This window comes from Castor canadensis, chromosome 15 (assembly GCF_047511655.1).
Source record: "Castor canadensis chromosome 15, mCasCan1.hap1v2, whole genome shotgun sequence".
Taxonomy (NCBI): Eukaryota; Metazoa; Chordata; class Mammalia; order Rodentia; family Castoridae; genus Castor; species Castor canadensis.
Window position 1 is genome coordinate 24,206,103 of NC_133400.1, and position 26,568 is coordinate 24,232,670.

The following is a 26,568-nucleotide window of genomic DNA, read 5'->3' on the forward strand; positions in this document are numbered from 1 at the left end:
CAAACTTGAGTAGCAGATAGACTTGGATTTGAATCATTTTTCTTAATCATTTTTCCATTGCTAAATATGATATTAAGCAACTGCTTAAGCTGCAAATCTTCACTTTCTATATTATATAAGACAAAGAACAAGGTTATTGTGACAATTAGATGGAATAAAAGAAAATAATTTATCTAAAGTAAAGAAACTTTCAATGAATGTCCTTGAAGAAATGGATGAATAATCAAATGGATAGTTGTAGTAACAGTGAATTTTCTAAGGGAGCTTCCATGGTAGTATGTTGAAAATGTCAAATACCTATGCAAACAGGATAGCTATGTCTAAACATTCACAGGCTGTTTGGGGTAGAGAACATCTGAAAAGTCACTCAATTCTTCTTCCCTTGTTTTGCCAAACAAGGAAAAGGATACAAAGGTAGCTTCTATCTACCCAATATCTGAGGATATTAATATTTCAACAATTTTATTACTACATTGGCTGTATTGTATTAGTTCTCTATTGTTGCTGGGACAAATTATCACAAACTTAGGGGCTTAAAAGAACACAATTTTTTTTTTTATCACATAGACCTATACTTCAGAAGTCAAGACAGGACCCATTAGGATAAGATAAGTGTCTGTCTGGGTTGAAATTCTTTCTGGAGCCTCTAAGGGTGAACATTTCTTGCTCTTTCAATCCTCTATAATCCTCCACATTTCTTGGCTAGTGGACCCATTCCTACAACTTCAAAGACAGAAAGATTACATATCTCTCATCATTCTTCCACAATCATATCTCCCTTCTCTTGAATACAGAAAATTTCTTTTTTTTCCAAGAACCCAGGTAATCAGATTGATCTCACTTAAATAATTCAGAATAATATCCCCACTTAGTCACATCTAAATTTTGTCACATCTGTAAGGTTCCTTTTAAAGGTAGGGTAACATACTTGAAGATTCTGGGACTTTAGAATATGAGAATTTTTAGAGGGATATTATTTCTCCACTAACACCTAGAATTGTACCTGTGGAAAGCATCATTGTAAACTGCAGCCACCATTTTGCTTCAGTAAGGTTTTCATTGACAAGTAGCTATTATACTGTAGGAGGTTGCATCAGTTACCCAGGACTGTCACAAAAAAGTGCCACAGATGGGGTTTTAAGCAGGAGAAATTTATTGTCCTGTGATTCTAGGGGCTGAAAGTTATGAAGGTGTCAGAAGGTTTGATTACATTTGAGACTTCTCTTCTTGGCTTGCAGATGGCCACTTATCCCTGTGTCTTCATATAGTTCTTTCTCTGTATGGGCATATGTCTGGTGTCTCTCAGTGTCCAGATTTCCACTTCTTATAATAACTTCAGTCAGATGGGATTAGCGCCAATATTTTAACTTAATCTCTTCTTCAAAGGTCCTATATTCAAATACAGCCATACAATCATTTAAAAAATTTCTGTAGTGGGTGGGGGTACACTGTGGCATTTATAAAAGTTCTTACATTATACCAAATATATCATTCTTGAATTCACTCCATCCAACCATTCTCCTTTATCCCTCTCACCCATTCCTAGAGTAGTTTCAACAGGTCTCAATTTTTCTTTCACATACATATATCCACAGTATTTGTACCGTATTCATCCCTCTTCCCTCCCACTGGTAACAACCTCTGGAGGCAAGACCTGTTCCACCCTCCTTTTCTCTGATTTTTTAAAAGGAAAAAAATAACGTTTTCATTTGTTTAACTATTGTTTAAGGTAGTTACACAGAGAGTTTCCTTGTGACATTTCTATGTATATATGTTTTTTTTTTCTGATTTACTAGGGTATGTTGAGGGAAAATAATTCTGCCTATGACTTTAGAAATTAAAGGATTGCTTTCATTTTTGATTAGGAATGAAACAAAGTACCATGTATTTTCATAAAACCTTAATGCTATTTTAATACAGGAGATAAGCAGATTTCCAGCAGAAGGATTTTTCGTGTGAAACACCAAGGGCATCATCACTGTTTTAGGTTTTCTTTGAAGTTTTGCTGTTGTTGCTTGGTATTATTTTCAGCAAGATTCCAGGTAATGGTAGAGTGTAGGTGGAGAGAAAAAACTATATTCATGCATGCTGCACATATATGCACACCTTTAAACATACAAATTTGTGGTGCCATAGGCTGTGATTAGCATCTAATTCTGGTAATTTGATGGTATATTGGACTCTATTTCCAAATTTGCACTATACTCATAGTAATACTTGTGAGAGTAAGAATTTTTTTTTAAGCCTTCAGTTGCATGTTATCCTTCAACAATCTGAGAGGTATTTGATCGTGGTGCTGGTGGTCTTTTTAGTATCGTTTTAGCAAGATAAAACTAATATCAGAAAAATTTATGTATTTGAACAAAATCATCTCTAGTAGCTGTGGTTCAAACCATGTCCTTTGATCTTCATCCATCTGAAAGAAAGGATATTTGAGGATCTCTTAATTAGCTTTTTCCTCATCTACTTTTTAATTCCCCTATTTTTTTTTCAATAAAATAATTTCAGTTAGGGATGGTGGTGCATGTCTATAATCCCAACAGTTTTAGTTGGAAGCAGGAAGATGGAAATTTCAAGGCCAACCTGGACTACATATCAGAAAACCTGAACATTTGAAATCTTTGCCTATGCATTCATCTTACCTTAATCTTTTTACCAATCTGTTTACCCATCTAAAAAACACTCATCTATCCATTGAGTAGTCATGGTTGAAGCTCGAAAATGTGATTACTTCCCTAAAGATGAATTTTTGTGGTGAGCCTATGAGTCAGTTAATGTTTCTTGGGAGTACTAACAAAGCTGTTTTTGTCAGGATTTTTGAATACAGAGAAAATATAATTTACTGTTCCAACTCTTAGAGCCCAAGGAAATCTCAGGTTTTATGTATCTCTTTTTTAATTTCAATTGCCATGATCTTCCAAGTTCATGACATTTTTATTACCCTACACCCCTTTTTCAATATAGAATTTCAGGTAGAGCAGATACTGCTGTTTGGTTATCCACTATGTTCTTTCCTCTTGTGTTCTTGTCACTTACTTGAGTAACAAAATACATAGTGGTCAGCAATTAATTCTGATTTCTACGTCAGAAATCTATCACATATTTTTTACTCCTGTTAGTACTCTGGTTAATCAAGACCTTTGAAATATAAAAAACATTGACAAGACATTCTCATAGCATATCCCACTTTGTCGCAGTGCAAAGTAAAGTGGATGCTCCACTGTGACTTGCTCTTTGCAAAATTTCCTGAATACTTGTTACTTTGGTGTTAAGTATTAATATCTCTTATAAGTTCACTTGTTTTGTTTGACTGATGATCCTCTGTCTTTTATTTAGTCCTATTTTCTTTTTTGACTGTTTTTCTTTTTATATTTATTTTAATTTTATTTTATAATTTTTACATTTGCTTACATGTGTATACATTATTTGGGCTACCTCCCCCCATCCTTTCCAGGCAGAACCTGTTCTGCCCTTTTGTTCTCTGATTTTGTTGAGGATAAAACATGAGATAATCAGAAAAACATAGCATTTTTGCTAGTTTGAGATGAAGATATCTGTACAGAGAGATTCCTAGCATTGTTTCCATGCATACGTGTATCACAACCTATACTAGTTTATCTCTACCAAACCTCTTCACTACTTCCTAGTTCCCTTCCCGTAGTGATCTCTGTCAGTTTAAGATTACTGTATTAACAACTCAGATTATTACAAAGGCACCTGCACACCCATGTTTATTGCAGCATTGTTTACAATAGCCAAGCTATGGAAACAGCAAAAATGCCCCACTACTGACAGATGGATTAAGAAAACATGGTATTTATACACATTGGAATTTTATTCAGACACAAAAAAGAATGAAATTTTGTCTTTTGTAAGTAAATGGACGGAACTAGAGAATATCATCTTAAGTGAAGTTAATCAGGCTCAGAAGGTCCAAAATTGCATGTTCTCCCTCATATGTGGATTATAGACCTAAAACGAATACAGTAAAAATACAGTAATATTATTAGACAGTGGTCACACACTAAGGGGAGACCACATATGGCAGGATTGGAAAAGGAAACGAAACCTAAAATTTGAATGTGGTTGATATGCTCACTGTATAGAAGTGAATATAATCCTATTTTTCTTAGTTATATCATATATTAATACATTGGGTGTTTGGGGATTTATTTGGCATATAACTTCCCTCTCTTTTAAGGGATGGGTAGATATCATTGTCACTTCTATGTATATACCATCTATCAACTAGCTATCTATGTATCATCTATCTGTCTATCTAGCTCTATTTATGTATGTATCCATGTGGGATTTTCAGGATAGTTTAAAGAGAAATTATTGTGTTGACAACTGAACATGAATTAAAGACCTTCACATAAAGACGTCATAATTTACAGTGACTATGTCTGCTTTAGTGTAAGATTGGAACTTGTATCCAGAGAGAGAATAATTTGTTATATTTTTCCCACATATAACTTTTAGTCAGAAACTTTGTGGTGCTTTCAGCCAGCCCACTCCTCAATACATCCATATGTCTGCTTATCCATTCATTAATTGAAAACATTCAAAGTGTGTTAAAACATATGTATAAGTATAGCTGAGAATTGTATTCTGAGACTTGTCAATTTACTATTACTTTTAACCCATTCATTCTCCTAAAACTATTTGTCTACCTACAAAGTTCCCTGTAATTCTCTTATCAATCAATTTTATCCCTCCATCCACTCATTAATCTAGTCACCTAAATGTCATTTCAGTATTTGGGCCAGTAGTACTATTCCATATGCTTATCCACTCAATTATTTATTCACTGATGCAATGCACTTTGATCACCCACTTTCAACTTCTAGGTTTAGAAATATTGAAGAACAATAAATAAATTCTTCCAGAATTATCTACTATGCATGATGGCCAAGTATGTGATTATTAAATAACTTGACCAATAGGTAAGAAGATAAGCTCAGATCACTTAACTCAAGAAGTTACATTCTGCTGGTGGCTCATGCCTGTAATCCTAGCTATTTAGGATGCAGATGGTGGTTCAAAGCCAGCCCAACAAACAGACCCTTTCATGAAAAACAACCATCACAAAAAAGGGCTGGTGCAGTGGCGCAAGGTATAGGTCCTGAGTTCAAGCTCCAGCATTGCAAAACAAAACAAAGAAAGTTACACTCTTATTTTTAATATAAACAAATACAATCTGCTGAATTTTGACCCAGAATGTCTTGCTAAATATATATGTTTGAAAGCAGTTCCAGATTGGGCAGGACCCATAATATATTTCTTAAATTCATTCCCCATACCTTATGTGCATTATATTTGAATATCTTAGTTCCTTGAATGTCTCATGTGTTTAACATATTTTAATTATTACAGAAATGTTACCAGGTAGGTACTACTGTTTAAACAGTTTACAAATAAGGAGTCTGAGTCCTGTGGTAAAGTAAATTCCTTAGTATCTTGGAGTTTGTTTCAATCTAGTTCAAATTGTTATCATGCTGTCAGTATAAACTCTGTAATCTGAACTATTAACTCTTTAAATCTTTGGTTGCATTAGAGAAATATATTCATTTTCAAGCCTATAAGATTTAATATTTTAACCAGGCTGTTATTACCATGCATAAAAATGTATCCAACACCAGGGATTGTTTTTCTTATGGTTGCTTGGTTAAATATTATAATCTCCGTCAAACCCAAGATGCAAGAGAAAAGAGAAACTTTAATAACAGAATTTGAGCATTCATGGAGTATTTTTTAAAACAATTTTAATAAAATGGTCAAATTCAACTAATTTTCTTATCTGGCACCATTGCAGAATTAATCCCTGTAACTCCCCTTTCTCTGAATACTATCAGCATGAATGCTTTGGCTTCATTTCTGCTTGGGTCTTTCTTTACCTAAAAATACTTTTTCTCATCATGATACCTGAGGAATTTTAAACTCACAGAAGTAAGTTTTTTGATCAATATATTGCCTTTTACCCTCCACCCCCACCCAAATGAGAGTTGTGAACCTTATTGTAGTGTAGCTGAGAGTGACGTCTTTGCTGCAGGGCTGACATCATGTTTTCCAACCTGTAAAGATGGCAGCAAATCTGCCAAGGTCATAAAAAGTAAGCTTTAGAATTCTCTTGAGAAAGAGACTGCCAGCTTCTTCTTCTCAATATTGTTCCTTTGTATCCTTTTAGTTGGATGTACTGCCTTTCTATTTCTCTGCTTATTGTATTTCACACTTTTATAGGATAAATTGGTCTACAAAATGTACCTGGATTGAGTTGTTTTATATACATGGCTCCTAAATGCATATACAAAATGTCTATGGTCATATAAGGAAAACCAAGGAGACTTCTTCATTCTATCTCCTCCTCATCTAGGGATCAGGAAGTCCCCATACACTAGGGTCTCTAAAGAATCATGCTAAAATGTGTCTAACCTGAAATCTGAATTGGTTATACCAATGTATGAGAAAGTTAATATATTTACTACAGCTGTACCCTTCATCATGTCAAATCACCAGAGAGGAGTAGAGAATTAAGATATACCCTGTGCAGACAAAAAATAAAACATTAATGACTACTTAGTATGTGCCAGCTACAGTGCTTGCTATATGGTATAGTGGCAAATAGTGTACATGAGAAGACCTGCCTTTGTGGAACTTGACATTTAAAAAAATGTAGCACAAACAATGCCCTCCCTTTTCTAAATGTATTTTCAGGTGTCTGCAGCCACAAACAGCAAATGCTTGAACTTGCTTCCAATCTTCTATTGCTCTGGGCACCAGTACCCACGACCAGGTGAAGGTGTCCAACATTCACACCAGAAGCTGACACAGACTGAAAGACCACATTTCTGAGCTACCAGAGTGCTGTACATTTGCTTAATGAAATATTAGGGAACATATGTGTGTGTACATGTATGTATGTATGTGTGTGTGTTTATATAATTTTTTATCTGAAGCAGAGATAATTCCCAGCAGAGGATACTGTGTTCTTTTCATTCAATCAGTGATTATTTCTTCTTTAGACTTTTACCTCCTAAAAGAAATTTAAGCATAACTTGTTCTATAGGATATTCACTTTGATTATTGTTCTTTCACTAAGTTACTATTACTGAGGAATATGTGATCATAAGAGTAATTGCGTATTTCTAAGTTGAATAGCTAAAATCTTGAGGTCTTTTTATGCCTGTCGCATACTATTTTATGTTGCATTTTGTTTCTGAGTTTAACAATGGAATGATTGAATGAAAAGTAATTTGGATTATTGGATTCTTTAGATTTACAGTAGTAGTGAAACATGTCAGCATAGAAAGACATTTTACTAATTATTCATTGCAGCAGGGTACCACTCTGCTTCCCACTCTATCTACCAACAATAATGGTTTATTTAGTACTTCAATATGAAGGACAGGTGAATTCCAGTTCTCTTTGAACACAATGTTAGGACATCATACTTTCTTTAATGATATATTTCATGTTTGGTCAGCTTGCTTTGTAAGATATTCTGTTGTACACAAGGAGCCTAAATTACAAGTCAAAATGACTAGATTTTGAGACTAACTCTTGGTCCTTCTGGGGAAACAGTTCAGAATCAAAGAACTTCTCCACCTCTCTTGACCTTTTTCCATATCTCCCCTTTACTCTCTTACCAGCTTACCTGTTGGTCTGCTGTATAGCATAGTCCTGCATTCTTACCACTTCAAGCATTTAGGGCAAAAACATATTGTGTCAAAATGTTGCACCCATCTTTGAAATTGAATGTCTGTGATTTTACTGTTCATGTACTAATTGATCAATAGCTCGTAACAGGCACTGCACTTAGATATTCAGAAAACAGTGCTAACATAATTTAATTCAAGAGTGGTCATCTTGCTATTTTCTCCAAGTGTGAGGAGATTCATAAAAAACCAGGATCAGTAAATGACAAGAGAGTTATGTTGCAGCAGTCTCCAAAGTTTCTGATTTTCTCTTCATAACTTATATACTTCTTGAGAAGATAGAAAGTTGGAGAGACTCCCGTGATGTCCTTCTGGATAGAATTGATCCTCAAAATAAGTCTGATGCCACAGCTACATGTATTTTGAGTTAAGGATGTAATTCTCCCTCCAGTCTACTCAATCTCTCATCTCATTCTAGCAGGAGAGGCACTCAGAATGGACTGCCTGATCCTTTCTAATAACTGAATCACAATTTTATATTAAAATGATACTCACAAAAATAATTTATCTCCTACCAGATCTACTCTGTAGGATTATTACAGGGTTTGGGGGAGTCTGTGTGAAAAAGGTGAGATTTTTTTCTGACCAAAAATATGCAAAACCATGAGAGTGATTTAAATCCTTACTTTGATTCTGTGAATGGTGGTATCTGAGTATGATATAATTGGTATCTATCATTCATTTATTATTTATCTACCACCTATGCATCTATTTGTGATTCCATCCACCCTTCCTTCCATCAAACCTTCTATTATATCTTAGTTCCTATACTGACTGCTAAATTTGAAGACATTTTTGGGAAATTTCAAGAGCTTTGAATTTACCAAAGAAAGATTATAATTTCCTGGTTCTAATTTTTCTAAATTTCTTTGTTTCTTCTTTAAATCATTATTTTCCAAATAAAATAAATGTTCTTTCCTTCCCTTCCATTACATTCACATTTTTACACAAATATTTATTGAGCTTCCAACAATATGACAAACATTTTACTAGGCAGAAGGAATACAAAAGAGAATGAAATGCAAATGCATCTTCCCACGACTTTTATACTGTAAACTTGTCTCTTAATTGGGAGGTGTTATGCAAATATATGGAAGACTATGAGGGAGTAACGATGCTGATACTCATGATTCAACTCAATTATTTAGCAGTCTGCTATGATTCTTGAAGACATAATATGGAAGACTGAAATCACCATTGCATTCTTAACACTGCATATCTCCAGCTGGTCTCAGGTTTGCCCTGACAACATATAAATATACATAAGAAGTGTCCAGTAGATAGGACACAGTTGAAACATAATGATAATAGTAAGAATGACGACGCCAACAATGTCTATACTTGCCCTAAAACTTCTACTTGTGTTTATCTTCCACAAAACTATGTGACTTTGACAGCAGAGACCATGTCTGGTGTTTTTTATTACTCTAAGAAAATACACAGAAAATAGTATGAAAAGAGCAACTCAGAAAATACAGAGAAGCGCATGAAGTGCTCTCTACCAGCTTGTTAAGTGAGCCAATGATGCTTTGTACAACTGCCAGTGGAGGGAGTCTTATCTATGCAGGCCAATTTGCGTGTGACCCTTACATAGCTCAAACTAACAGAAGGAGCCTTTATAAGAGATGATACTGGCACTTCCAGATGATGCCCAAAATATGAACTTTTGATGCACATTTGTCTCCACAATCTCATAGAGAGAGTCTTTGGGTGGGATGAATTGACAGAGACAATGATGCTGCATTATGTGAGGAGGGTCTGAAAGGCATGTGAGGAAAAATAGCAAAAGCAGAGGGCCACATATGGAGACTTATGTGCCTTTGCTTTTTCTGTCTGTTAATTGCTGTTTTCACACACACAATCTTTTTTTTTTTGTAATGTCAAGTTAGTTACTTGAATAAGTCATTTCCATGTGTATGTGTGTGTGTGTAATACAAATAATAGAATGAAGAAATGAACATAAAAGATCAATATTCTGACTATTATTGACCTGCAGATCTATATTTTAGTAGGATGAGCTAAAAGTGAATTTCTGGAGTAAAATGAATGAACACAATACTTACAAGTTTTTTCACTATTTTTTCAGGGTACTGTATGTGTAAAAGCTATTTTTGAATGAACTGTTAGGAACTTTGATTTCACTTATATTGCAGATGGCCTTATCTCAGTATTTTCAGATAGTTGAGCTGGGTTGAATTTGTCATGAAGGTAAGGTGGTTTTAACTATTATGCACTTAAAATTGCCACCTCCATTTTAAAATAATTTTAATATAGATGAATGGTCCCAGGTTCCAAAATCAATTGTGCAGGGTGTATGTTTTATTCCCATATTAAAAGGGAAGTAACTAAAGTTCAAACAAATTTGTTAATCTGTATAGTTCATATAGTTAGACCTGAGCATTATCTGTGGGTTTTATTTTTTCAAAACTCTATGCTTTATTCTTCTTTTCCTTTGTTTTTAAACAAAAGGTCATCAAAACCTAAGATTGTAATATAATTTACTAATCAGAGGTTATTGGTAGTTGAAAATAAAATATGATACAAGTAAGTTTAACATAAATAATATCAATTTTAATGGTTTATTTGTTAATTAGCAGAAATTTGTGAACAAAATGACACATATCAATATCTTCTGTGTCTCCACAATGGCTTATATGTGAGTGGCAATCTCCATGAATAATATATTATTCAAATTTTCTTTTTTTAATAAAAATGCTAATGGAAATGTTAAAATGCACATAAATTAAAATGATCATAAATTAGGATTAATACCACATTAATGAATTATAATCCAACATTCATTAAGATAAAGTGGCATTTCAATATTTGTTCTTGTTCATAAATTTAATACAATAAATGAAAAAGGATACATTTTGAGATTCAATAAATATTTGATGTCATCTTTGGTTTAACTTTTTAAAATATTCAAAAGTAAGTATGAAATCTAGATGCATTTGGATTCTTTGTTGCTATTTTATGTCTTTTTTATAATCCTTTCTTTTCATTTATTGAAGCCCTAAATACAATTCAAATTGGTGAAAAAACCGATAGAGCCTGTTCTGAATAAAAGTACCCATGAGAACACAATGCTTTTGAATTTCCACTAATTTCTTTTCACAAGACAGTTTTTTTTTTCAAGGAACAAATATTTGAAATCTTATGGAGCAATAACTGGAACTATATTGGCGGTTTAAGTATCTGAGCAAAATATGTACACTTGAGTGGTATTTTGACACTGTCATTCAGTGATTTTTTTTCTTTTAATAATGTAAAACCTCAAAATAATATATTCTTGTTTTATTTTACTTTTTTTTCCTTTTAAACAAAAGTCATCATAGTATAAGGGAGAAACAGCCCATATCAGAACACTCTTGTGTACCTCCTGAGAACAAACTATGAGGATTTTAGAACCAGGGAGTCTGTTTAACAGAGCGCCTACCCTTGCATCTCAGTCAGGGTATTTGCCTGATACACAAACTCAATAAATATTTGTTCAATAAATATTTGTCACCATGACTTGAGATGGAGTTGAATTTCTACTGAAAAGTCATTTTCCAGAGAAGTTCCATTCCTACAAAATAGGCTCCAGTATTCTGGTTTCAATGCTCTTTTCTATAAAATGGGAATTATTTTTCTGTGCCAGAACAATTGTAAGAATTAAAGAAAACAAAATAACCCTACCAAATCTAGAAGATGTTGACATAAGTCAAGCTATTACAGTAATTTTTGCTTTTGTAAGTGTAACTGGCAATCTTAGTTGAAGTATTGCACTTCCATACTTGAAACTATCAAATGTGAACCTTGGTGAGGTTATTATGTGCCTTGTTGAAACTCTGAGATTTCTTTTTCATATTTCGTATGAAATATTAACTCATCTTTGTAAAAGTTAAGGCCATGATTTTATTAGAAGTAACTCATAGTTCTGGGCAGACAGGTACTGATTCATAAAAGTTAGCTAATAGTAACAACAGCATTCAACGAATGCATCAATATCCACATAACTGCATAGAGTAGTTGTTCACTTAGCAGCAGATACTTAGCAGAAACTCATAAAGTTGTCTAGAAAAGAACCTACTTGATTCAGAAAGAAGAGGCAGTTAAAAAATAAATGTGCAGATTGCTCCATCACTAACTATTGCTACTTTTCATTTTAGCTACACACAGATCTGGATCCTGGAAGCAAAAAAATCAAGTATATCCTATCAGGTGATGGAGCTGGGACAATCTTTCAAATAAATGATGTAACTGGAGATATCCATGCTATAAAAAGACTTGACAGAGAGGAAAAGGCTGAGTACACCTTAACAGCTCAGGCAGTGGACTGGGAGACAAACAAACCTCTTGAGCCTCCTTCTGAATTTATTATTAAAGTTCAAGACATCAACGACAATGCACCGGAGTTTCTTAATGGACCTTATCATGCTACTGTGCCAGAGATGTCCATTTTGGGTATGTATGCTTCTAATTTCACAGAACTATGAAGAGTCATCTTTAAAATAGTTTCTGGCATTAGGGATGGTGTATTGGTGAATCAAAGACTTTTTTTTTTTACTGTCTTATCTCTAATTTGCATTTCCAAATCCCCTTTTTGGCCTAAGTTCCGGAGCTCAATAGCTTTAGTCCTTAGTAATAGAAATTATTTTATTAAAATATCTCTTCTTATACTATAATACTTCAATAGGCTGAATTTATATTCTTCTCATGGACTTGTCATTTGAGCATTGTTACCAAGATGGATTTATCAAGATTTGTTCCAACATGTCAAGCTAATCCCACTGATATTTGTTTCATGTTTAATTATTTGTTTGTGTATATTCACATGCAGATGAAGTACATAGAGAAATAGAAAACCATTGAGGTCTGCACTCAGTCAGATACTGGCTTGTGTCTATAGTGGATTATATGTCACTGTTACTAATGAGGTTTCAGGTTTCTGTGGGACAACTTGTTTATTGAGACCAATTTTTAGGACTCATTGCTATCTCCATTGACACACTCCCACTTTCTCTGAACGGTGACAGCATCTATTACACTTTATCCGAAGCAATATATATTCCAAAACATGTTCTTAATCTTGTTTTCCCCCATTTTTTGGATCTGCTTGTCTATCCTGAACTGCCTATTCCCAATCCCCAAGCATTATATGATAAGTGGAGGGATTTTAGAGCTCTTCCTTATCAGATGAAAGTAGGAGGCAAATGTACAACTCAAAATATAACATCACAAAGGTCATTTTTATATATTCAACATACACCCAAGTTGGTTTTAAATTGTCTTTAAGGATACATGCTATGCATCAAAGTCACACAAATTAGAAGCAGGTGACCATGATACCAGTAAAACACAGGTACAGATATAAACTGAAGGCCCTAATTAGGAAAATATAGAGATGAACATTCATCAATTCAAGACCCCGAATTTCACAGTAAATTTTTGCCAGAGAAAAACCCCATCAATGGTGCTATGTAATAAAATCAAACTGCTCAGAAAATTACAAATACTTACAGATAGTAACCCCAGGGATAAATATATGGATTACTGGTGCCCTCAACATCTTTACTGTAGATACAAATCAAGGTACAGTATTGATTGTGGCTTTCAAAGCTAAATTTGGTGCCCATTATCAGCCATAATGCAGAATGTCCCTTATCTGCCAAATGTATTCCTAACATTTTAATTTATTTTAGAAATTATGAAATTTAGAAAATAGAAAATAAATTATTTAATTTATTTTAGAAAAATGTTTTACTCCCTCAGCTGCATCTCCTTCTTCTATATTTGAGTGACTTATCATTTATACCTTAAGATTATTTTGTTTCTTGTAGTTCTTTTCCATTTCCCTTACATTTTCTTATCCCTCCTCTATTCTCACCCTTTTTCTCTTCTCGTTGTTTTCCTCCTCCTCTTGTTTCTTATCTATTTTTCCTGTCCTTCCATTCTCTCCCCTTCTGTTCCATTGACGCTCTTGATCAGTCCATGTCTTCAGCCATTTGCTCCATGTGGTTGGCTTTAAATTCCCTGCATAAGTGAGTAGCTTAAATTTTCAGTCACTTCCTAAATATTTCAGACTGGACGTCCCAAAGGCAGCTCAAACTACATCTGAAAAACCAAACCAATTGCTTTCTGTTCCCTGACTTCTGTCATTTTATCAGTGATCCCAATATACTCTGAAATCTATGTACGTAATGTAAAAGATATTATTGCATCTTTCCCTCCCCCTTCAAGCCTCTGCAGCACTACATTCTTTTAATTAGTTACTGACTGGTAACTAATAGTAGTTAACTTACTGACTTCAGCCATATCTCACTTCATTCTCATCATCACTGTTACACGTCCGATCTGAATGCCTCCTACTGGCATATTACAGTTGATTCAAACCTTGTTATTTAACAAATACATGTACTTAATGCTGGGAGAAAATCTTACATTCCATAGGTGTTTGTTTTCTGTAGAATAAAAGTTCTTAGGATCCTTAGCCACAGGGATATTTAATGACTTGTCTTCATTTTGCATCTTGTAACTTTGGTAGATACACCCATCACAGTGATTTCAGGTCTTCATTATAATATCCATATATTTCTCCTGCAAGGATTGTTTGCCTTGTGCAAGGGATCCTATTTTTGTTTATTTTTCTTCTTATCAAAACTAAATCTCTTCCCTATGGTTGGGCTGGCTGAAATAACACTTTTTTTAGGGAAACTTTTATGATTTCCTAGCGGGAAGTAATCCACCATCAACACCAGCATAAAAAAGAAACACACAAAGAAGCTAAACATCTCCATTTTTCTTTTTCTTTTAAATTCTGACATGCAAACAACTGAGAAACCTTATATAATTTTCCTTTCTTTCTTTCTTCCTGTCCTTCCCTCCTTCCTTTCCTTTCCTCCTTCCTTTCCTTCCCTCCTTCCTTCCTTCCTTCTTTTTCTTTCTTCCTTTCTTTTTTCTTTTCTTCTCTCTCTCTCTCTCTTCTCTTTTTCTCTCTCCCTCTCTCTCTTTTTATTTGCTTAACTCATCTAGGTAAGAAAACTTGCCTAATTCATCTTTTTATCCTTATTTCAGTAAGAGAATTTTAAATAATTATTAGCGTCTCTAGTATATGCAGCAAACATCATCTTAATTACTAATAAGTGATAAATAGAGAAGCTGTTATTTTTGTCTCATTATTGCGATTTCTCCATCTTAACGCCAAGTCTGTGTCTGTTGATTATAAATATGTCAGAAGCTCCCTTTTTCTGTGCATATAAGTCATGCACCAGATAAATATGTTGACGAGGGAAACCTCAGAAACTTCTGCAAACGTCAAGGCCATTTCCAGCTAAGAAAATCTTCTAAAGGCATTATTAAATACACTTCAATGTGTATGTGTGCCTGTAAATATATATATAAACATATGCATATATGGATATATTATCCACATATTTTCTTATGAACAGAGAAGAAATTTAAATGCTCATATATGCATATGCATATACACATAAATCCTTTAAATACTTAGCCTGTGACATGTCCTACAGAAACCACAGAGAATGTGTTCAAGTCGCAAGTATGAGCTTGAATCTTGATTCCATCCCTTATTATCGGGTTGACTTTGAAGTTTGGGATAGTTAAATTATTGCCTAATTTCCTTAGCTATAATGCAAGGATAGTAATTCCCATCTTGCCTTCATTGTGTTAGAATTGTATGATAAATACAAGGTAAACGAATGGCATAGAGTAAGCAAGTGTTGTATAATTGGTTGTTGTTGTGGCTTTGAAGATTATTTTTATTAATTTGTTCCCCACCTTACCTTTGTAGCTTCCCTTACATATTGATTTTAAGCATTGCTTCTCTGGTTTCTGTTGGATTCCAGCCTCTGTGGTTAAAGGAAGCAGAGGCAGCTGAGCTATTTTTTTGTCAAGTGTGAATTATTCCCTTCATTTCTCATGAAGGTGAATATCAGGATGAAGGTCGCTACTATCCCCTTTCTCTCCCCATTACCACTGTTCTCTCTCAGTCAGCCTCTTCCCTCCCCTTCTCCCTTGTTTCATTTTTCTTCCTTTGCTACTGCAGACATGCCAGCGCCTGCACCTGTATGCCCTGAGGAATGCCAGCAAGGACTGAGGGATTTCATTGTCCTGAAAGTGAAAAATAAAATTCTAATTGAGAAATTTACCAATAGTAAATTGCAATGAATGTGATGTTCAGAATTGTCAGCCAGTTGACAAGCTGTCAAAACAACACACACATATATATTTGCTGAAATGGCAGCCAAATTAATTTAGAAATATCTTATTTTGAATCTGGAGACACAGTTCTTTTATATTCTACTCAGAATTTCAGAACCTGATGAGAATTTTCTTTTATGGCAAAACTGCATGAAGAAAGATGTGTGAGCTTGTCTGATTTTAACTTTGAATATCAACCTAGCAATGTTGAAGTAGTTTCTTCAGTGAAAATTTTGCCTATGTTTATTGTTTCAGACATTTTAATCGGAATTTTTAAAGTTACTTTGTATTGAGTTGAGAGATGTTTTAACATTGATTGCATAGCTAAATCAGGTCCAATGAACTGTCTGTTTTACTTTCAAATTGGTTTTCAGGTTATTTAAGATCCACATAAGACTTCGACTTTTGTAAGTGACAAACTCCATCTCAGCCTCACTTTGTCTGTATAGTATATACAATGATCTCTACCTAGAAGTATGCTTTGAAAAATTCCATGATCACATTTCAAATGGCTAATTATTGCCCTACAATAGAACTGATGCCTAATAAATAGTAGTTTCTTTACAACCATTCCATTGTGATTTACTTTTTCTAGTATGATTCAATAAATTGTTTATGTGACAGGAATTCCATGGTAAATAAAAAATTGCTCAATAAGACATCACATTAATTCTGTAAGTCCACATGCTAGAATGAACATTACTTTATTTGAAAGTCTGTATTAGTGAAGTGTGTGGTGGAAATAAAGATATGAGAAAGAAAATATCACTTAAATTGTTAAGACTATTGTGCTGCTCTGCACAGTGTTATGGAAAATGTAGCACTGGAGGTTTTTGTAGCTGTCTTGGAGATCTAGGGCTCCTTGAATGGTGATCAATATGTATGAAAAAGTTGCTATAGGGCAGAACATGTGTTAAGTGCCTTCAATGTCCATAACAGTGATATGAACTCAGCAGCACTATTGCTCTACTCATCATTATATATATAAAATAAGAAAAAGTGGGGGAATAATGGCTAATACAAAGCTGAATATTAAGTGTAGGAGCTGGAATTTAAGTCCAGACATCTGGTTCTACCTCCCATGGGATTAGCCATTATGCTCCACTGATCTTTGATATCTCTAGAGAATTTTTGTTTACATGAACACAATAACTCTGATGCATATTCATCACAGTTAATGTTTTCCAAGGTGGGAGAGCTTTGAGGTCAGCATACTTTGCAAATTAAATTGAAGAACGGAGAGGAGCATTGCAAAAGAAATTTGAGTGAGATATTATATATTTTTCAGCATAAGTACTTTAAAAATGTAAGAACAATACATCACACAGAAATTCAAATAACAATAAAAATTAAGAGTCATATGGTGAATGGTTAGGGCTGAAGATCTGTTAATGTATTAAAGATAAAGATGAAATAGTGTAGCTTGTATTGACTCTGGGTTTCTCAGTGAAGAATGTAATTGAAACATCAGGACGAAGTCAGGAAATGACTTAGTAAATGTATCTTAAAGGCAAATCTCACTGCTTTCCAAAAGTTTTATCACAGAAGAGGTGATATACAAGTGATCACTCAATATACAAGTGAACTTAACTCTTCTTGAACAATAACTCATTCAAAAAGAAAAGTGTTAAAGCTATAAAGTAATATAGACTTTTTCTACTGAAAAGGCTCTGGGTTATTCATGTTCTTTTGCATTTTCTTAACTTTAGTATTATGCCTTTTTTAAGTAAATGTGTCCTTTTATGGTAAACATCCACAAACCTTTCTTTGGAAAGAGGCTCATATAAAATACACACTATTTCTTTTGTGGTTCATGTAATATTTAATTTAGGATAAATTTAATCTCTGAGAAAAGTGGAAAGAATAGTCCAAATACCTTTCTTGAGTCATTGGCAAGGAGGTTGCTGACATTTTGTCTCCCATAGCCTTAATAAGCTCTCACCATGTGGGTATACGTTTTTATGCAATAACAATATAACCATCAACATTAGGAGCTTTAATGTTGACAAGCCATTGCGGTCAAATACACAGACTGCAGTCAGAGATCTCCTGTTGTCCTATCTAGGACACATACAGATTAGACTATTTAAGTTTGGAGCAATTTTTCAGTCTTTTCTTCCCTGTCATGACCTTTACAGTTGACAATTATAGAACCATTTCCTAATTATGATTTTTCTGGCATTTCTTTGGAATTGGAATCAGAATATGCATTTTTGACAATAGAATAACAGATAATATATCACTGATTTGTCTTAGGTAATACAAGATTTTGATGTATTATATTATTGGTGACAATAGCTTTGATCATCTTATTAAGAAGGTGTCTGTCATGCAAAGTCATTCATTTTGTCTTTGTGCTTATTACTTTGAGCCCTCATGAATAACTTATTCCTCATCAAACTATGAACCCCACATTTTAAAATCCATTCACGTTTCTTGGCTGAAATGATTATTAGGACGAGAGTTGGAAAAATTTCTCAATTCCATCGTTTCTACATCTTTTTCCTCATTTGCATTCTCCTAAAAGGTAGAACATTCTTTTCTTCCTATTTATTTACATCAATACTTATTCATGTTAGTTTGGAGTTTAAAGTATCTGATTTAACTAATAACTTATGACAGGATGTTTGAATTATTTATTTTGATGTTCAGATTATGTCCAACTTGGCCATGAAATTTCCTTGAAATTGACTCGGATCACTCTTGGGGTATATTTTTACCTTATAGCCCAACATAGTATTTGAGATTCATTTTCATACCTTCTCTAGCCCACTCCTAGAATAAGCCATTTATATAAAGAAATCTAATGCCACTTAAAGAGAATTATATTTATATGCTAAAATCTAGGTAGTAGATTTGTTCACTAGGGAGTCACTGGACAAGATCAATGAGGCACAACTGAAGAATACATAAGAGCATTGTACACTTACACTTAACACACATACTTATCTGTGCAGGGTTGAGTAGTGTTCTTCAAAATATCTTGTCCACTAAGAACCTTACAGAATGACCTTATTTGAAAAGAGAGTCTTTGCATGTGCAATTAGTTAAACCCAAGTCATACTAGACTAGATCAGGGCTTCCCTAAATCCGATGATTGGTGTCCTTAATAAAAAGCCATGTAATGATACAGACACACACATAGAAGTCCATGTGGAGATGGAGGTATAGACTATAGAGTTGTACCACAAGCCAAAGAGTTCCAGAATCTACCATTTGTAGAAAAAGGGGGAAAATGGGCCTATCAACTGTGATGTTGGAACTGTAGAACTGTAAGAAAATAAATTCATGTTGTTTTATGTCAACCAATTTGTGATAACTTGTCATGGCAGTCCTTGGAACTTAATATACACTCTACTGTTGGAAACCACGAGTCCACTTCCATAACTCCAACTGTAACAGAGCACCACATGGTTCATTCTATTTTTTTCCTTTTTCATAACAGTTAGAAATATGAAGGTTTTTTATGTTAAGTATGATTGTTAATTGACTACCCTTCACCGCTGTCATAATTAATCTCCATTTGCTTCCTCTGTTCATCACCCAATTTCCCCACATTATTGACTATTTGCTTTCCTACTCTTTCTCTACCTCACTGCCCTTTGGAAGATTGGAGATGGACCTCCGTCTCGCTCAGCTATATCTAATGGCTTTTCAATTGAAAAGTAGAAGGCAGGCATTCATAAATGGAGAAAAGTAACTGTTTGATACCCTGTATTTATTTTATTATTGCATAGTAGATATGCAACCACATCTTCTAATCTGTATTCACAATAGGTTTAATGCAAAATCAGTAAATTCCTTTAATATATTAAATCAAACTTCTTTTTGTATTTAACTTCTTAAAGTGGTATTGTATCATAATTTTATAAATTCATATATATGCCCTTTTGGAGACTGAAACACTTAGATGATCACTGAAACTGTTTTTTAGAATTATTACAGGATTTTACTCTACAAAAGCCTTAGAAATACTCATCTAATGAAGACTCATTTTTGTTTCTATGCAAATCCACATGTTAATTTAGCATCCAGTTAAATAGTAAAATTTACAATTTCTACAGTGAATTGCAAATTATGATGACTACAGGTTACATGGATTAGCTTGTTATTCTCCTCATTGCTAGGGACATATTTTAGACCCAGATAAAGAATATGCCAAAGTAATAATTAAAGGGACTCATTTTCATATTCTTTTTTTTATTAAAGGAACAGTATTTGTCACATAAGTTTAAAGGATCAAAGGAAGTTACATACTGACCAACTGATTTAAAGCTAACACACTTCTTTTTCATGATGTAGAGGTTGTGTCTTTCTCTAAGGTAGATTTTAAAAGGATTCAGCAGCATTTTTCTATTTTTAAAGGAGAAATGCCATGCAAGAAAGGGGAAAAACATATCTTGATGGATTTGATTGTATTTTTTGTCTAGTTTGATTCAGAGTGACGAACAAAATAGAAATTCTTTAGGAAAACATTGGGGGGAGAAAATCATGAGGATTGAAATAAACACTTTCCAAAGAAATCCATCTGCTGTACCTGATATGAATACTGACAACAGCTATGATTCCTCAACTTCAAGATAGGGTGAGGATTCTGTCATTTCTCTTCTGTATAAAAAAAGCTAAACTTACATAAGACATATGGAGACAGTTGATATAATAGCTGATTTTTTTTTCAATTGATGGTGAAAGTGAGTTAACAATTTCCAGTATGTGGATTTAGGTGGTTCCCAAGGTCTTCCATAAGTTTCATAGCTTAGGAACTACAAGCACGTCCAAATGTGATGTTGGTGACAATTCACAAGAGGTCTCTAAAATGCATTCGTCTTCCAAGAGGCATTAAGTTTTCTCTACATCATGACTGAGAATAAGCTTGGGGAACAACAATAGGAATACAAGCAAGGTTTTTGTAACTGTAGTTGTAAGGTAACTCCTTCCCTCAATTGTTGCACTATCACTTGCTCTTCTCTACTACTCTTTCTCTTCTCTCTGACCTCACTTATAAGATTACATTTTATTAATCAATTAATTGATAACATAAAAATATAATTCATCCATTATATGGCCCCTAACAAGTTCATGACTACTTTTAGAATCTTACATTGATCAAATCATATCCCTAATCTCAATTTTAAGGTCCTCTGTTCCAAACATCAATACATAAAATATATACATAGATATTTTTACATACATATGTGTATATATATATATGTAAACATAAACTAACACTGTTAGAATAGAAAACTTTATTGCAAATTTTAGGATAATGTTACTTTCAGTCATTTCGAAAGCAGTTAAAATTTCAGAACTAATCTTAACAGGGCTATTTTATCAGCCTCATACCCAACTCCTCCTTCTGGTGTTCCATTACCAACAAATTATTTGTTTTCTCCAGTCTCTTATTCTGCAATTCGTATTGGCAGATCTATCTAGAAGATTAATACTCAATAACTAGTCACTAAAATTTATCAGAAAGGTAAAAGTAACAAGAATCTGATGAAATACCTAATTTGATTTTGCATGTTGTAATACTAGTATCACTTTGGTTTTATATAGAAGTGTATTATATATAATTTATATAATTTAAAAAATTATATAAATGCCTGAAATTTGAGCCAACTGAAAACAAACATAGCAATCTCTGCCTTTACCCCCACAGTGAACAATAATTCTTTTCCCTTTGGAATGTGATTTGTTGTCTCACTTTAATTTAGAATCTTGTCTCTCCTATCCACAGGCATCTCATAATTTGAATTGGTGTTTCAGAGGAATTAAAATTGAATTAAAGAATTGACTCAGCATTAACAATAGCTAAGAGGGAACACTAAAGATATATCTCACTCTGTGCCTTTAAAACAGGCCAAACCCTCTAGGTACAACTCAAATAATATTTTCCATGTCTGTGCACAGTAGTAGCTAATACTGAAGTTCTCCTATTTTTTTCCTTTTATATATTTTTGTGCTTGATTTTTACAATTATTAAACACTAAATTTTATTATCTAATGTTGGCTGTGCCTCCCAGAAATTTTGGGTATTGTTATATCTAGATACCTTGGTTTACCTCTCAGAAAATTGCACCCTGCCCTTTCTGTCCTTGGAGAAAATTTCTATGGCCAACACTTCATCCAGGACCTCTTTGAGCCCTTCTGAGGAAAATAATACATCTAACTTTTTATATTTGAGAAATGTTCTAGTACTTTAAATATTGAAATGTATTTTCAAATCAGTAAATCTGTACTTATCACAAGGAAAATCATAACATTCAAGAAGAATTTTGCATTGTGGATGGAAGGTTGAGAAGCTAAGTGAGATTCTGCCCACATAATTCCATGATCCTGTTATCTTTTTTGACTCTTTATCTTTAGATCCAAATTATATTAATGTTCAAAATACTTATTAATTCCAGAGACAAAATGGGAAATCTTCCGTAAGATATTCACGTCACAGTTGTGTCTAGAGTTCTGTGAATTAGCCTTAACACCCACAGTGTCATGTTTGTTTTCTCATTTGTTATATAACCATTCTAAAAAATCATCAATTAACAAGGTCAAGAAAGTAAAATCTCACAGACTTCATACTTGCCTAGTAGAGCAATGAACCAACAGCATGTCCAGGCAGCTCCAAAACACACAACTGTGAAATTTGAAGCCTTGGCTGAAAATGAATATGGGACACCTTTGTTTATATATTTTTGAGTTTTGGCATGCCCTCTGAAGAACCGTGTCTCTCACAATCAGGGGTGAGAGGATTCCTAGAATCTCTATGGATGTGTCTGTGTGTGTATAATTTCTTTAAATTTGATATCTCTGCATTATGGGAGTAAGAATTACAGTTGTGGAATCATGAGATATTGCTATTCAAATATTAGATTCAAATGCTTTTATTCTTTGGTGTTTAGCAATCATATTTTGTGGCATACTTTTCCTATTCTGTCTAACACTAACTTCTTGTAGAGAAAAATATGAACAATTCAAATGGCAAGATAGCTGCTGGATAGAAATGCACAGAGATTAACAGATAAAATGGAGGAGGAGATGTACAAGGCTGTTAAAACATCTAAAGATAATAAATATATGTAGACCCATACAGGAAAGAGATGCAAAAGTGCATGTTTGTGTGCACACAGGCACACACTCATGCATTTAACATATAATTAGACATCTTTACAAAAAGAAAAAATAGTTATATATGATCCATATGGAATATACAGTCTCAAACAGTCTTCATTTTATAGGAATGAAGTTCCATGCCTATGTTTGCAGTCAGTGTATTCTTACTTATGCCACTGTTACAGATGATTTTATTCACATTCGTTTCTCAGGGATGACAAAAGGAGTTTTTATTGCCACATCAGACTTTTTAGATCTCATCATTTTCTACCCCTTGTGAATCTTTGCAAAGAGTAAGGCTTTTCAGAGTTTAAATAATACATTTGGGATTAAAGTTAAAGGTTTTCAAAATAAGTGTTGAAATGCCTGTACATTAATACTCTGAAATCCAAAGTGATGTTATTAGTTAAAGAAGAGCATAATGAATAATTACTTTATCACTAAATATAATGAATATTTAATATTGATGTTTAATTCTATTGTAAGCACTGTAAATTACATTCATTTAATCCTACCAGCAACTTTATATGAGTTTAACTATTCTTATTTTACAAGTGAGAAAACTGAGACACACAGCCATGAAGTAGCTATTCAAGTTCTTACCATTGATAAGAACAGCAGCTCTCCATCAGACAAGCAGAAACACTAACACCAAACAGGATGAAGGAATCATTACAATATTTAGCATTGTACAATGGAACTTAGGGAGAAATTCATGCTAAGCTATTACTTGTATCTCTAGTGATGGGAAGAAAACCTGAAAATGAGGTGGGAGAATCCAAGAATACACTGGAATTCAAGAGGACGAACTGGAATTCATGAGAATAAACTGTATCCTACATCTCTCTCTCAAACCTCAAATTCTCATGGAGTGGGTAATCTGCAGGAGAAGCTGGTAACTTTTATCATAGAGGTTCACATGTGGCTGACCCAGAAGTCCAGAGAACCAGAAAGAACAAATCCTTTAGATGCTGAAGTTACAGTGAGCACATGCCAACATGGTCAGCACATAGACCTGCTGAGTCAAGGATAAGCTACCCCAGTGCCTTATGTGCTGTAGTGGCTTTGTGTCTGTCTTCTCCACTTCTGCCTTCAAAAGCTCATGCCCTGCCTACCCAGGACAATACAGAAAAGACAGTTCTAGAAATATACTTCCATCTTATTTAAATTGATAAGGAAAAAAGGTACGGCAGATACTATTTATTTAGCTTGTTTTTTAGCGTAGCTACTGTGTAAAGTACTATATAGACTTTTATATATGTCAAACGTTGTATACTATATATTATTGTAGGAATGTTTATTCCTAAATATAATACCTATACTTATGTGCAATATATAGGTCAAGTATTAGTATCACAGTTTTCTAGCAAAAAAAAAAATATATTGAATGGGTTTTTGTTTGGAGCAGAATTGTGTTTTCCCCAAAATTCTGATGTGGAAATTTTAATTTCAGTAGTTCAGAATGTGATTGTTTTGGGAAATAAGGTCTCTAAACAGGTAATAATAGTTAAATTAGGTCATTCAGTGGGGTTACAAACTAATCTGACTGGTGTCTTTATGAGAACAGGAAATTTGTGCACAAAAGGGCACATATGTGAAGAGGCTGCCTGCCAGCCAAGGCGAGAGGCAGAGAAGAAACCTGCTATCACCTTTGTATTGAACTTCCAGCTCCCAGAACACGAGGAAGTAAATCTCTGTTGTTTAACCACCCAGTCTGTGGCATTTTGTTATGGCCTCTCTAACAAACTATTGCCATTTGTTTGGCGACATTGTCTTAGTTATAAAGTTCTAGAATCAAAATCTAAAGCCAGAGATTTGTTAATCAGATACTGATGTTCTTTCTTCTATTCATACTACATCCTTGTCTACATCAACTAAGGGTCCTACTTCCAGATACACATAGGGCAAGCATCGTTTTTCCACCTAAGTGATACATACATATATTTGTATTTAGGAAATTATATACTCAAATGTGTGGATCCTCTTTTGTTTTAAAATAACCTCTTAAATATTACAATAGCTTTAGGTAGATGTGAAATTGTAGAATTCTCACATACTTCACATCCATATTACACTATTATTAACATCTTTCATTATTTGTCACAATAAATGAAGCAGTGTTGCCACAAAGTTTAACATTTTAAAGTCTATTGTTTCATCAAATTTCCTTAATTTTTATCTAACATTATTTTTCTCAGTTCCAGTATTTTACCTATGATATTAAATTGCAGAAACTATGTGAATTTCTCCTGTGAGCATCATTAATTTGTTCTCCTGTACTCCTTCCTTTCTTCCTTCCTTCCTTCCTTCCTCCTTGCTTCCTTTCTCTCCCCTTCCTCCCTTTTTCCCTTCCTTCTCTCTTTCCTTTTACTTTCCTTTGCTTCAGCTCCATCATTATGGTTTTAACTGCTATTGTTTGTTTTGTTTAAAGTATACTTTGAGTTGTAATACAGTATAACATATAATATTTTTCAATCTCTTCCCATTCCAGTTCAGGCCAATAGAAGCTCTTTCATTTGGCTTCTCTCTCCCTTTGGCGTACATTAATCATTTTTGAAAAATAATATGGAATGTAGCACTTTCTTACTTTCCTGAACATAAGATACTCTAGGCTTGTCTTGTTTGTTGGTTGCCCTAATTCTAGAATAAGTGATTTCCCTAAGAAACTTTAGTACCTTTTATTATAGAATGGTGTTAGAAGCCAAGATCAGGGTACTGGGCACTAAGCATACATTTCATTACTGGATTGTGTTTGTCCAGTCAAACCCTCTAAGACCATGTACTAACTCATCTGCCATCTGTGTACCTAATTGTTTAATTACAATATGCATATGAAGCACACCTCTTTGAGAACTAACTTTATCAGCTAGAGATGATGCTATGTGCAGTTACTTTTGGCTTTGGTTTCACATACTTCATTCACTTTCAAAATTACATAGGTCTTTTCCTCCCACAAATCCTTTTGTGTAAGTGTAAAAAAAACACATTTGCACTACAATACATTACTTTGTCAGTTTGCCATCCATCCTGAGAACACTGTTTTTTAATAAATTTGTATACATTCTTTCACTCTTTGTGCTATAAAGTTCTATGAATTTTAAAAAGTATGTGACGGCATGTATCTATCACACAATATTATACAAAATAGCTTTATTGCCTTAAAGGATTCCGTGAGTTCCTGATAGCCACATATCTTTTTACGACTTATAATTTTGTTTTTTTATTATGTATTAAAAATGAAATTATGTAATGTATGGACAATTTACTTAATCTTTATTTAAGATTAATTGCTAGGCTTGATAATTTATTCCTTTTTACTCATGAAGACACAGTAGAAATTGAAATAGTTTCTTTTCAAAATGTCAGTATAAAATTGATGAACTTGGGAACCCATAAGGTAGGCATCATCTTTTCATGATATGCTTTAGATAAACAGAAGAAAGCTAGGCTTCACAGAAGTGAGAAGAGAACAGACACCAGAGACAAGAATGCAAGAAAACCTTTGACTTTTTTTGTCTATGGTACTTAGATTTGAACT

At 33.7% G+C, this 26,568-nt stretch overlaps 1 protein-coding gene across 4 annotated transcripts in view; it reads left to right on the forward strand.

Annotated features, from left to right (window-relative positions):
• Positions 1-26,568, forward strand: part of Cdh8 (cadherin 8) — a 346,818-nt gene that overhangs the window by 102,711 nt on the left and 217,539 nt on the right. For all 4 annotated transcript variants that reach the window (XR_012441939.1, XM_074055914.1, XM_074055912.1 and 1 more), the window contains one exon: positions 11,870-12,164. Coding sequence is in view for 3 of the 4 variants with exons in the window: in XM_074055914.1 (XP_073912015.1) it covers positions 11,870-12,164 (295 nt within the window). In the remaining variant the exon portion in view is untranslated. The remainder of the gene's footprint in view (positions 1-11,869; positions 12,165-26,568) is intronic.